The sequence below is a fragment of the Girardinichthys multiradiatus genome, chromosome 9 (assembly GCF_021462225.1).
Source record: "Girardinichthys multiradiatus isolate DD_20200921_A chromosome 9, DD_fGirMul_XY1, whole genome shotgun sequence".
Lineage (NCBI taxonomy): Eukaryota > Metazoa > Chordata > Actinopteri > Cyprinodontiformes > Goodeidae > Girardinichthys > Girardinichthys multiradiatus.
The window spans coordinates 26927722-26941239 of NC_061802.1; the positions used below are offsets into that span (position 1 = coordinate 26927722).

At 38.7% G+C, this 13518-nt stretch overlaps 1 protein-coding gene across 1 annotated transcript in view; it reads right to left on the minus strand.

Annotated features, from left to right (window-relative positions):
• elavl4 (ELAV like neuron-specific RNA binding protein 4) overlaps nucleotides 1-13518 on the minus strand; it is a 117735-nt gene that overhangs the window by 18926 nt on the left and 85291 nt on the right. Inside the window, exon 7 of the mRNA XM_047374829.1 lies at nucleotides 3329-3566. Within this exon, the coding sequence (XP_047230785.1) occupies nucleotides 3329-3566 (238 nt within the window). The remainder of the gene's footprint in view (nucleotides 1-3328; nucleotides 3567-13518) is intronic.

Here is a 13518-nt window from a genome sequence, read left to right on the forward strand (position 1 = left end):
TTTGATAATCCCAACTGATCCTTTAATTTTGATCTTGTAAGCGAAGGCGTCTCAGCTTTATTTATAGATAAGCTGTTGAAATATAAAAGCCATTAAAACATACAAATTATACTTTGTATATAGAAATAACCTGTATATAAGGCTGTATTAAATAATCTGTTGGTAAAATGTTTTTTTTACAATTAATTTCTGTGTTTAAGAATCCGTTTTAAAAAAAGGGAAAGTAGCGCTCACCGAGCACATTTATAACTTGAAAAGTGTTGAGGTTTCAGTGAGGGGCTCAGGAGCAGAGAGCAGGAGCGGGAGGACACAGTGAGGAAGTGTCCTGTGGTTGTGAGTTGTGATGAGAAGTGACAGCTCTCCTGCGGAGCCTGTAAATTGGCTTGGCGTATCACAGACACGCAGCCACGCTACATCGCTCAGGTGTCACACCAGGGAAGCTGCTCCAGAAGAAAAATACCTTCCAAGCTCTGACTTTGATGGAGTAAACAGCCCGACTAGCTTAGTGTTATTGTAACAGAGAGGAAATGTATAAGCACATGTTCTGTCTGCAATTCTGAAACATTCTCACTGGATCTGATGATGGAGCGTAATGTGTGTCAAGGAGTAAGACAAAACCATCTCTGGATTGTTGTGTCATATCCAAGCAACAAATCAGTTTCAGGTCAGTGTGAACTGTAAGAAATTATCAAGTACAAAATCATTAATGCAGCATGTTTGTGTGTATAACATTTAGCTGTGGTTTAGCTTGAGAATGACAAACCTGGGCAAAAACATCTATTAGAACTGAAAATTGCTTAACATACTAATGAAATCCCATTTAATTTAGGAATCATTTTATTTTAAAATCTTCTGTTTCCTCCTCATTAAACTGAATAACCGAAATCAGCCTGCAGGGCAGAAACTTGTGCCTTTGTGAATTGCCAGCCATTTTAATTTTGGTACTTGTATTGTCCTTTTGTTCAGCTTAAACAGCGCACAGCATTATCAAGAGTCATTATGAGTGACAATGTTATGTGAGGTAAAAAAAAGTGTGTGGCTTTTTAAAGTTTTTTAGGCCTAATACATGTTTTTGACCAGGCCAAAAAAGATGCAGTGAAGAAACTGTCATGATGGCAGGGAAATGAAATGACAAGACATAGAAAGTTTTGAACGACAGAACCCCACAGTCTCTTCTTAACAGTTCCTCTCTGATCGGGGTGGACCCACCCAGAGCACTTACTGGTATATCTGAGACCTGCACCAGGTTCAGAGCTCTTAGATGTTGTTCAATCAGGGGATGTATTTGCCAAAATGACTGTTCTCAAGAGAAAAATTGGTCTCAGTGGTGTAACACAGACAAAGAGATGAGTCATGCTCTATCCTTGTAGGCGTTACATCATCTTTTTAAACAATCTATGAATTTTATTTTATGCAAATATTTCCCAAATCATACAGCAGACATTTTGACAGAGAACAATAGTTGTCAATTTTGAGGCTTATCATCTTCCTGCTAACTAAACATTAAGTTCTTCTTACATGTTCCTGGTTTTATACAGGTCCTTCTCAAAATATTAGCATATTGTGATAAAGTTCATTATTTTCCATAATGTAATGATGAAAATTTAACATTCATATATTTTAGATTCATTGCACACTAACTGAAATATTTCAGGTCTTTTATTGTCTTAATACGGATGATTTTGGCATACAGCTCATGAAAACCCAAAATTCCTATCTCACAAAATTAGCATATTTCATCCAACCAATAAAAGAAAAGTGTTTTTAATACAAAAAACGTCAACCTTCAAATAATCATGTACAGTTATGAACTCAATACTTGGTTGGGAATCCTTTTGCAGAAATGACTGCTTCAATGCGGCGTGGCATGGAGGCAATCAGCCTGTGGCACTGCTGAGGTCTTATGGAGGCCCAGGATGCTTCGATAGCGGCCTTTAGCTCATCCAGAGTGTTGGGTCTTGAGTCTCTCAACGTTCTCTTCACAATATCCCACAGATTCTCTATGGGGTTCAGGTCAGGAGAGTTGGCAGGCCAATTGAGCACAGTGATACCATGGTCAGTAAACCATTTACCAGTGGTTTTGGCACTGTGAGCAGGTGCCTGGTCGTACTGAAAAATGAAATCTTCATCTCCATAAAGCTTTTCAGCAGATGGAAGCATGAAGTGCTCCAAAATCTCCTGATAGCTAGCTGCATTGACCCTGCCCTTGATAAAACACAGTGGACCAACACCAGCAGCTGACACGGCACCCCAGACCATCACTGACTGTGGGTACTTGACACTGGACTTCTGGCATTTTGGCATTTCCTTCTCCCCAGTCTTCCTCCAGACTGTGGCACCTTGATTTCCGAATGACATGCAGAATTTGCTTTCATCCGAAAAAAGTACTTTGGACCACTGAGCAACAGTCCAGTGCTGCTTCTCTGTAGCCCAGGTCAGGTGCTTCTGCCGCTGTTTCTGGTTCAAAAGCGGCACCTGTAGCCCATTTCTGCACACGCCTGTGCACGGTGGCTCTGGATGTTTCTACTCCAGACTCAGTCCACTGCTTCCGCAGGTCCCCCAAGGTCTGGAATCGGCCCTTCTCCACAATTTTCCTCAGGGTCCGGTCACCTCTTCTCGTTGTGCAGCGTTTTCTGCCACACTTTTTCCTTCCCACAGACTTCCCACTGAGGTGCCTTGATACAGCACTCTGGGAACAGCCTATTCGTTCAGAAATTTCTTTCTGTGTCTTACCCTCTTGCTTGAGGGTGTCAATAGTGGCCTTCTGGACAGCAGTCAGGTCGGCAGTCTTACCCATGATTGGGGTTTTGAGTGATGAACCAGGCTGGGAGTTTTAAAGGCCTCAGGAATCTTTTGCAGGTGTTTAGAGTTAACTCGTTGATTCAGATGATTAGGTTCATAGCTCGTTTAGAGACCCTTTTAATGGTATGCTAATTTTGTGAGATATGAATTTTGGGTTTTCATGAGCTGTATGCCAAAATCATCCATATTAAGACAATAAAAGACCTGAAATATTTCAGTTAGTGTGCAATGAATCTAAAATATATGAATGTAAAATTTTCATCATGACATTATGGAAAATAATGAACTTTATCACAATATGCTAATATTTTGAGAAGGACCTGTATATACATACACATCACACTACTGATAACATTTTTAAATAGACACACACTAGATATTTTCTGCACAATATATAAAGCACTATGAGAAGATCACATATTTTGTTTCTGACATTTGAAAACTCTGCTTGACACACATCTTTCAAAATCACATGTGCCCTTTAATCTGCCTGAACCCTTACCAGACATATCCTGGGTCAACTCACCTGAACCTCTGAGCCTGGTGGTGAAGGGGGCCTGGGTAACGGCGGTTGGGGGACTGGTAGAGTTGTGACAGAAGGGCTTGGCTGGTCTTCTGGCTGGGGTTGTTGGCAAACTTAACGGTGATGGGCTCAGCGGCACCCGATGGCTTCTGACCATTCAGGCCCTTGATGGCCTCCTCAGCCTCTATCCTCTTATCGAAGCGGATGAAGCCCACGCCTCGGGAGCCACCTGCGGGGCCAGAAGATCAAAAACAAATGGAGGACTCCTTTTACTTTACAGGTATCACACAGAATGTTAGTTTAAATGTATATATCTTATTTTGTTTTAAAACATGTATCCCACTTTTCAAACTTTTGTGGTTATTAATCTTGTATTCTTTGTCTTCAGTTCCACTTCGGCCAGCTTTAAGCCCTCATCTGCTGCTACTAAGCTTCATCTCCATCAACCCCTACAACAATTATCATCCTGTGCTCTTAACATCAATTAAACCAAATATCTCGCCATTGACTCTGAGTTTGCTTTTGAGTCCCTTTTGTCTAAGAAGTTCACACTTAGTAACTTAAGCAAAGCAAATATACAGGTAAAATTAAATCCAAACCACAAAATCTGTTTTTTGGCAGAATATAGAAACCACAATAAACAAATTTAACAAGAACGATTCAAATAAGTTAACATGACCAATATTACAATTTAATTTATTCAAATTAAACACAAAAGTTTGTTTCTCCCTTATGACAAGCATCTGGGGTATTTAGTACAATAGCTTTTAGCTATTATAACCTGCTGGAAACATGATTCATAGCCAGCTTATGGCAGCATTCCTGAGGAATCTTGCCAACTTCTTATAGATAAAATGCCTCTAGTAAAATATTATTCTTGAGATTGCTTGGTCTATTGCAGTTGTCTTTTCAAATCCCACCAGAGATTAACAATAGATTTTAAATCAGGCGACTATGATGGCAATTTCAGTAGTTACCAGAACGTCTTTTGAAACCAAGACTTCGTGGACTTTGACGGAAACTTGGGATCAGTGTAGAAGCTACAATGACACACAAGCCTCAGCTTCCTCACAGACAGTAGTCACTTTCTCATTTTTTCATACTTGATTGAATTCATCTTGCCTTTTACCTGCTGCAGGTTTCCCGCTCCAGAGGAGGCTGACCAGCCCCAGAGCATCACTGAACCACTGCCAATTTTTGGAATATGCTTCAGTCTTCCTCCTCTAGAAATATCGCTGATTTAATGTCCCAAAAAGTTACAGCTCTGATTCATTGCTCAACAGAACAGATTTAATAAATGTATTTGGTTTGGCTTAATAACTGTAAGCAAAGTAGAGTTGATTTTCCTTGTGCTTTTGGGATATTGCAGATCTAACACCTCAGTATTTAGTATGTGCTTACAGTAGCTGCTGCCACCAGGTCTTGCTGCTGGTCTTTTGCTGTCAGTTCAGGGTTTTTGACCACTTACCCTCCTCAGCAATCTGGTGGCTCCATTGATACCTTCCTCTTTCTGCTGGTGCTGTACCTTTAACTTTAAGCTTGTGAATTATGCTTCCAGCTGAATCTAAAAACATTCAGGGAATTATCAAGCTTTCAGCATCCTATTCAATGGTCTCTTCTCTAAACTTTTAGATAATTTTTCACTTGGCGTCCATCGCTTTTAAACCTAAGTTACCAAACTCTAACGTCATCTTACAGCATCCAGTTAGTTTCATTAAAATCTATCCTCTGACATATCATTTCATGCTGCCAAGACCAACAAAGCCCCAAGAAATAAGATTCAGTTTATCTTGATGAAACCATCAGACTGTTATTTCTTCTTAGTGCAACTATCAGCGAAGCAAACTAAACAGAAATAAAGCCCAGGAAGTTCCTTCATAAAAAGCTTCCTCGCTCGTATGTGAAAGCCACTGTGATAGTTTGGTCCAAAAACACTACTGCAGAAATTTAAAGGCCTTATCTCACCACCGTGCACCTCCTATTAAATAGTCGGTGTATTTTTGAAGAAAGAAAATAAATTTCACACTAGTAAAACACATTAGAAAAAAAAGATCAAAACCATGACAGGTAAACGAAAGGAGCCGAACACCAGCCAAAGGTCACCAATGGAGGGCAGCATAACAGGTTTTTAAAATCCAGCTGACTGAACAGCAGATGCCTGGTAGACCCAGATAGGAATGTCTTGTCATTTGTAGTAATGTTGTTTAACATGTAAGAGAAGAGCACTTATTCACGTGTTTCAAAGAGAAATTTATGTTCTGTGGTGGTTTTATGTTTTGAGATGTTATTATTTTAATTGATTATTTTCTTTATCGTCAAATGCTAATGTAAACAAACAGAATAGTCTCCTGGAGTGAATGAAGTGACTGTAAACAAATTGGCTAACTCCAGTTAGGAGCACAGTACAGCTTTTGTCTGTTAATGCAGTTCTGTGTCAACTTGCCCCTTCATCCCTTGCTACCACATGGCCATTCTTGACACTGAGAGCAGAGGAATGCTACTTCAGCATCAGGTGAGAGATATTGATTGGATCATGCATATAATTACACTATTCTTTAATATTCTAACAGGCAAAGCAAACAAAAAACATGTTTCTTTGGACAGTCATTTAAAAAAATCACAACTCCTCCAAACACCTCTCTGCGTTAGAAACCTAGGTTTGGTCTGGAAAGTCACTTTACATTTATGGTAGAGATGAGCAGGATTAAAATGCAAACAAAAAATGTTCTTTTGACATAATTATTCACATAAAAATGATTTAAAGTTGATTTTTAAATGCCAGTTATCCCCCTTTCAAAATTCATAGCGTAAGGTTTCAATGACTTGAATTATTTTAAATTATGGAAATTCCTTAGAAATAAATACATTTCCTCCTGGCTATCAGATAAACATACTTTAGGAAACAAGAAGCAAATGATGTAACAGATTTTTTAGAAAAAGCACATTATTGTAATTTTAAGAACTGCAATGGTACAATTGCCTAAAAATAACAGTCTGGTTCTTATGAAGACCTGCTACTCTGAAGAGTTCAACGTCCTTTATTTGAGGAAACAGGATTAAGAATAATTCACATTATAGACTCATTCCTCAGTTTAAAGCTGCATTGTCCACTCTTTTCTTCTACTCTCTGCAGTCACAGTCAGCACACACTCTTCTTGCATTGTTCTCAGTGGCATTTGAGCCGTTTCCTTGGAGACACTTTTTTGACTGCCACCTAAGAGGAACATTTAGAGATGTGCTTCCCAGGAGGTCCTTTATTGGTGTCTGTGAATGCTTTGTGTGTTTTATTGACTGTCTATGTACGGATGTGTGTGCATATTGTACATGCACATTGGTATCTATTAATGGATGCTGTGCATCGTTTTAATGAGGCTGCCTGAATGGCCCAGAGGATGCTCGTTCAGTGACAGCAGCACTCCGCCAAAGAGACTATTTACATAATACTGTGTGCACAGGCATGTCTGTGTGACTGAAGCTGAATAAAAGAAAGGCAGTAAGAAAGAAGCCAATGTTGTGTTTGAGGCATCATTGTGTGCAGCCTCTTTCTCACACTTAAAAAGCTCTCCTTATTGTTATTCCACATTTTTGTACATGCCATCCTGCTCCCCATTTCTTTTTTATATACAATTCCTGTTGGCTTGTCCCATGGCACTAACTCCCCTGAATTCTCATTCAGAGAAGCACCTTGACCATCTCACTCTCTTTTGTTCTTGCTTCCTCAGTGGGGCGCAGGCATCACAAGGTTATTTAATTTCCAGCCAAGCTGCATCATAAAAATACACTCTTTGAAAGCAAATCATTAATTAAATATGTGTTATCCTGTTTCCACTCCAGTGCTACACATAATAAGTAGTATTGGTTTTACTCCTTAAAAACATACTAAGAAAAAATGTACTAATTATATTTGCGACAAAGTTGTTTGTCTTGTGTGTCTCTACGTTGCCCTGTGATGAACTGGTGACTTCCTCAGGGTGTACCCAGCTTCTCGTCCAACGACTGCTGGAGTCAACTGGTGCTGTTGTTTACCTTTTGAATTAACATAGATGTTTGAAGTTGGACAAAACATTTGGATATGTATTTTAAGTCACAAGTACAATTTTACTTGATGCAAGCTAGCATAATTTCACAAACGGATCTATTCAGAAATGTTCTTTAGTCTAAAGACTGACCTGTTACACATTTTTCTTTTAGTGCTTTGTTTTTATAATATAAATGTAATTGTGATTTTAAAAAAGAAGACAATTTTTTCCTATTGGCCAAATTTTATTAAAGCATATAAAACAGCTATTTGCTCTACTTATCTATTTTGAAAGAATTTATTTTATACATATATAAAAAGAAAAATAATTGGGAAAAAACAATGTTAATCCTTGTGATTGCTAGCTTAAAATCAGCAAGGCTCCAGCTTTAAATTTTAGACACATATCTTACCTGAGAGTCTTACCTGGCTGCACACATAATCTCCATAACCTGAGCCGAACCACAGTATTTCCCTTTCAGCTGTTTAAGAATTTCATTAACTCTCACTGTAAATTATTTTGTTTCTTTTCCACATTAACGTTCCTGGTTCCCTCTTCCCTGACAGGCTTTCACAATTTCCCCTGCCTTTTTTACCATTGTGCCAGCTCTGTACCTGTACATTTTAATTAGGTTGTCACGGGCAGAAAAATGACAATTCTAATGGGATCTGCACAGTGCAAACAACTACTACTGCTGCTCCAACTGCTTCATTTATTTATTACAGTTTTTGGCAAGTGTGAGCAGTGTGAGGTAAAATTAGGGGCATTGCTGTGTCTCTAGAGCTCCTCTTGGGCAACAGCCATTTACTGTTGTTGTAATGGACGTTTGTAGCTTATTAGATTTCTCCTAAGCACTAAATACAATAGCAGCATACCTCTCCTTCACAACTGAAATCAGCACAATTTCAGCACACAAGTATTTTGCTAAAAGACACTCAGATACTCCAAGAACCTTGCTCAAGGGCACCTCAGTGTTAGTCAAAGGAGTGGAGAGTGCTGCTCATATTCTCGCTCCACCGCTATGAGAAAGAAGAGAGGACCCTGTTTCTTCCTTTAATCCTCATACTTGTTTGGCCTTGAGCTTCTCCTAAGCTGGTTCTCACTGGAGGCCCTCCAGATAAATGCTTGGCATACAGATGAAGCTCTGGCACAAACGCACACAAGAATGCAGGCAATTATGTCGTGACTTGTAGAAAGTTCTGTTAGGCACAAAGTGTGAACACAGATGAGTTGCACTAGAGACTCTCTAAAAAAAGGGCACAACTGTGTCCACTTCATGTCTGTATGTGACATACATCAAAGATATCCACATGTGAACCATTGACCCTCAACATAAACTGCATAGTAAGAAGGGGAGAGAGGCATGGTGGATAATAAACCAGGGTTTTCCTCCACACTCAGTGTCTACCCACATGCCTTATCATGTCTCACTTTTCCATTTTGCTGGTAGTTGTGTAATAAGAACATTTTACAACAGACTCTGAAAATGATAATTAGGAACAATTTAAGACCTAGATCCAAAGGTCTCTGATACATTGTGATACATTTATACAACAAGGGCAAAATATAGAAACTGGTTGGTGGGACCTTCATGTCTGTACTATAAATTGGTGATTTGCTGTATATGAATTCCTCTTCTCAACACCTACATGCTCTGGACACTGTCTATCATGGAGCACTAAGGTTTATCTCAAACCTTAAGGGTCTTCCTCATAGTTCTTTATTATCTGCTTGGGTTGAATAGGGTTGGATCTATATGACAATTCTTGGTTTGTTTCCATCATACCTACAGACCAAACTAAGAAACAGGCTAGAAATCTTCATCTTCATTCTCAAGGAATATTCCTATCTGCTCCTAAGGTCCATACTAAACTAGGAAAAAAACTCTTCAAGTATCTCTTCCTAAAACCTTAGAAGCACTGACATTTGGTCACAGGTGTGTTTGCTAAATTTTATGATCTATTATCCTTTAAGACTATACATCAAGACTATCCTTTAAGGCTATAATCCGGAAACGGAGAAAGTATGAAAAAAGTTCAAGCCTACTAAGGTATGGCTGTCCACCTAAACTGACAGGCTATGGAGGAAGAACATCCATCAGAGAAGCAGCCAAGAAACCCATGGTTACTCTGCAGGAGCTGCAAACACCCACAGCTCAGGTGGGAAAATGTGTTGACAGGTCTCCTACAAGGACTGCTACAATTATAAGAGAGACTACATGTCTCTCTCTTGTAAATGAGATCAGTCTCAATTAGATTACCTGTCTAAATAATAGTAAATAAAGTAAAATTAGACATCCACTACACAGATCTCACCTTTCTGAAAGCATGGTTAGAAAAAAAAGGGCTATTCTCAAAAGAAACCACATGAAGTTTTGTGTGGTAAAACACTGGAGGTGGTAGCAACATGCTGTGAGGATGCTTTACTTTGCAGGCAAAATAAAGCTGGTAGACGTTGAGTGGAAAATGGTTGGAGCTAAATCTGGAAAGAAAATCTGTTAGAGCACTCAACACTTGCAGATGCCAGTGCACCAAATGGTTGTTCTATAGACACAGGGGTGCTGAAAACAAATGCAAGCTACTCTTTTTAGATTTTTATTTGTAGAAAAACATGTAAAAACCATGTCACCTTTTCCTAGAATAATATAATAATAAAGAGCCTACCTTTACCTTTTGGGGTTATAACATGACAAATATGAAAAAGATCAAGGGGTATAAAATCTTTTGAAAGCCTGTACAATATTTGGAAGCCCTAAATCCAGAATATGTCTGGTTCATTCCTATCCTTTTTGTACATACATTCTAAGCTCCTTTTTATTTTATTATTTTTGCTCTGTCTGGCCTTCTTGATCTGGAAAAGGCCAAACCCAATTGTTCTTGTAGTCTTTCACTGCCACTCTCTCCCGCAACAATATGTCACAGGTGGAGAACAGTCTAGCTCTGCTGACATTCTGGTATCAGAAAAAAAAAATAGTTTGGTGCAAAGCATAACAAACCGTTGTCAAGATCAGCACAAGGTTCAGGGTGTAGCATTGATAGCCTAACATTTCTGAGGGGAACTTTCCTTTATGCGACTGCTCTCATTTAGACTGTAAATATTACAAACATATCTTTCAGCAAAAACACGTATACTTTGAGCCAACTCTTATGCACAACTTGCCATTTTCAGAGAAATTCATAGCTTAGAGGTTGGTATTTTCACCTAATGATAGAAATTTTGAGAACTATGATTCCAGCAAGAAGAGTGGGAGGAGAATGCTGCCTAAAATGAGCAGGCAAATTACAGACTAATCCAAGAGATCAGTAGGAAGAAGGCTTGATATGATAAGACTACCTGAGGAGTACTGTAAAAGAGCACTGCTACATAAGAAGAACTGATGTTCACAAGAACTGATTTGAGGCTGTTTGAGGGGCAGCTTTGCAAACAAGCTTTGCAAACAATAAATTTTATGTTTTCAGTCTGATTTACTTTAGTTTATTTGTTTGGCAATACAAATCTTGGAGATTTCCTACATCTGTTCAGTTTGTTGCTGTATAATCTTTCCCAATCTTCTTATTGTCACATAATTTTTACATTAAAGAGAGCACATATTGTTCCTATTAGCATTAATGACCCAGTTAGCTGTCCTTCTGCTCCTTGTTCGTCCTGCCACTCATAAAGACATCAAGAATTAAGTTGCTTGAGTCACAAAGTTTAATTAGCAGCCTCTAGATTTTGGAGCATGTTTGTTTTATTATATTTATGTTACAGAGCTGAAAGGAAATGTTCCACTTACTGTAGTGCCCATAGCAGAAAAAAGAAAGATGGACAATAGGTAAGTAAAGTTTGTTCACAAAACATAATGTTATACTGTCTTTTGTTCATTCAGAAGTATCTTGGAACATCTTTTGTGTTTAGACTTGAAAACAAAGATTTAAAATGTAGGTTTAGAACATGGTTTCATAACAATATGAAAATCTTCTGACTCAGGTTGAGGAGGAGAAAAGCCTCCAAACCACATACAGTGCAGTATATACAAAAGGAGAAGACAATGTAAACACATGGATTTACAGGATTAACAAAGAGAAAATAAAAGAAATTGTGTTTAATTCATTCAAAAATGACACATTAAAAGGTTTCTATCTCTTTCTATAATATTCCTTTGAACATAAACAAAGATTTTTTTTCCTAATGAGGTAGAAATTAAGCCTTATCCATTTTCAAAAGAACATAAAGCCGCTAACAACAGGTTTTTGCATGTTGGATTAATAATAAATGGCTGTAGGATAACAGTTAAATTCTTTATGTGGTAAAATCGTTCCTAACACAAAGAGTCCTAAACTACAACAAAGCTGCGCAGGAGGGGGAAACCATAGCATACATTTTAACAAGAAAATGTTTATTTTGGGACTTCCAGACTCAAGATGTGACTTGGACTTGGGAAAAATGGTTTGCGATATTTACTAAATTCACAAAATGTACATTATTTTAGGAACTCCAATTGCTTTTGGACACTACTAGAAGTTTAGAGCCTGGGAAACAAACTTTACTGACTAGGACTAGATTTGATTGTTTTGTTTAAGTCTTTCCAGCTTTCCAGCCTTCAGCGTTGTCTTAGACCAAAGCAAAGTTTTGTTATAATTAATGAGCTTCATTGGATTTAACCAATCCAGCTTACTATAATCAGAATTTGTCCTACCTTATATTTAGCTTTTTTACACCCTTGTCATGCCATATTAGTGTAATATGCCATGTTTATTTTTCTGCCGTTAAAACATAATAACATAAACAAACTAGCAATCTATGAGGCAACACCCTGTGACTGTCCTTTTAAGCAGCCCCAGAAGCCTACCTCTACTTATCAAGCACCTGCCAGCCATACCGCTGACATTAGAGCACAATGTACTTACTAAAGTACAGCAGTCTGTCTTTCTCACTTACTTTCTCCCCTTCGCACCCTTTTTCTAGCCTCCCTTTCCTCCACAGTAATCAACAGAGGCTTACGTAACTCTCTCTACTTGTGCTTATCTCTCTATAACACACACCGACAGGCATATTGTCTGCTTTACTAATAACACGCCACCTCAGACTGCGGTGAGGGGAAACAGGAGGAGAGACGATGGGGGGAGACGAGAAGTGAATGCCAGGGTGGGGAAAGGTAAGGCTGAGAAGAAAAACGAGAGTGCAAAAAGTAGAGACAGGGAGTAAAGGAAGGAAAGGACAAAAGGAGAGAGAAGGTGACAGAGGAGAATGTAAAGAGGTGACAGAAAAAAGGATGATGATGAAAGGAAGCAGTGCTATTCTTGCTCGCTCCTTCCCAAACAAAGCCACTATTTCTCTAAAATCCACTATCATTTCCCCAAACACTGACTGACTGACAAAGAGAAATGACTGCTCCTCTGAGAGCCCCGGAAAAAGGGAGAGGTGAGAAACCTGGCTGCCGGGTAATGAAATAACCACACTTTCTGTTTCCTTTTCAAACACACACAGACCTTCATCCATCTAGTGAACTGTATCCTTGTCATCAGGCCCACACAATTAAGAAGACAGAAACAAGCATGATGGTGTGTGTTTACAAGTAAAATATTGTTGTTTCAGAGGGCATTCTGCTCCATCACTTAAGGGCTTTTATCTTTTATGTAAGAAACTACAACATGCCAACTGTATCAAATAATTAGACCTACCTTTCGAAAGGATTTTTATAATATGGCAGAGTGAAAAAGACACCCTCTTCCTGCTGGCTTCTAATTAGAGGCAGAAAAAATGCAATGTCCTTGTTTTAAGTAACATTAGTGAGCCTGGATACAGATGGCATTTGAAAAAGCAACGCGAGGCGAGGCAAAGAGACTTTGAAGAGTGCAGGTGCCCTGTGCTTTAGCCTCTGTCAGAGCATAGCTCCAACCATCTGTCTGGTGTGTGCATTTGTAAGAACTGATCCACAGTATGTGTTTTTTGCGTGTTAGCTATTGCAGAGATGGCATGCACTCTAATGATTAAAGGAAAAAAGGCAGAGATAGAAGGCACTTCTCGACTCATATTACCTTGACCGCTTTGTTCTCAGATACTTGGCCAGACAGAGTGGTGTTATTATTCAAGCTAAAAAAGAGGTGAAAACTACTACACGAGAGCAATAATCGTCTTTCAGAAAATATTTTATACTTAATTTCAAGACTACAAAATACAGTCATGGATTGT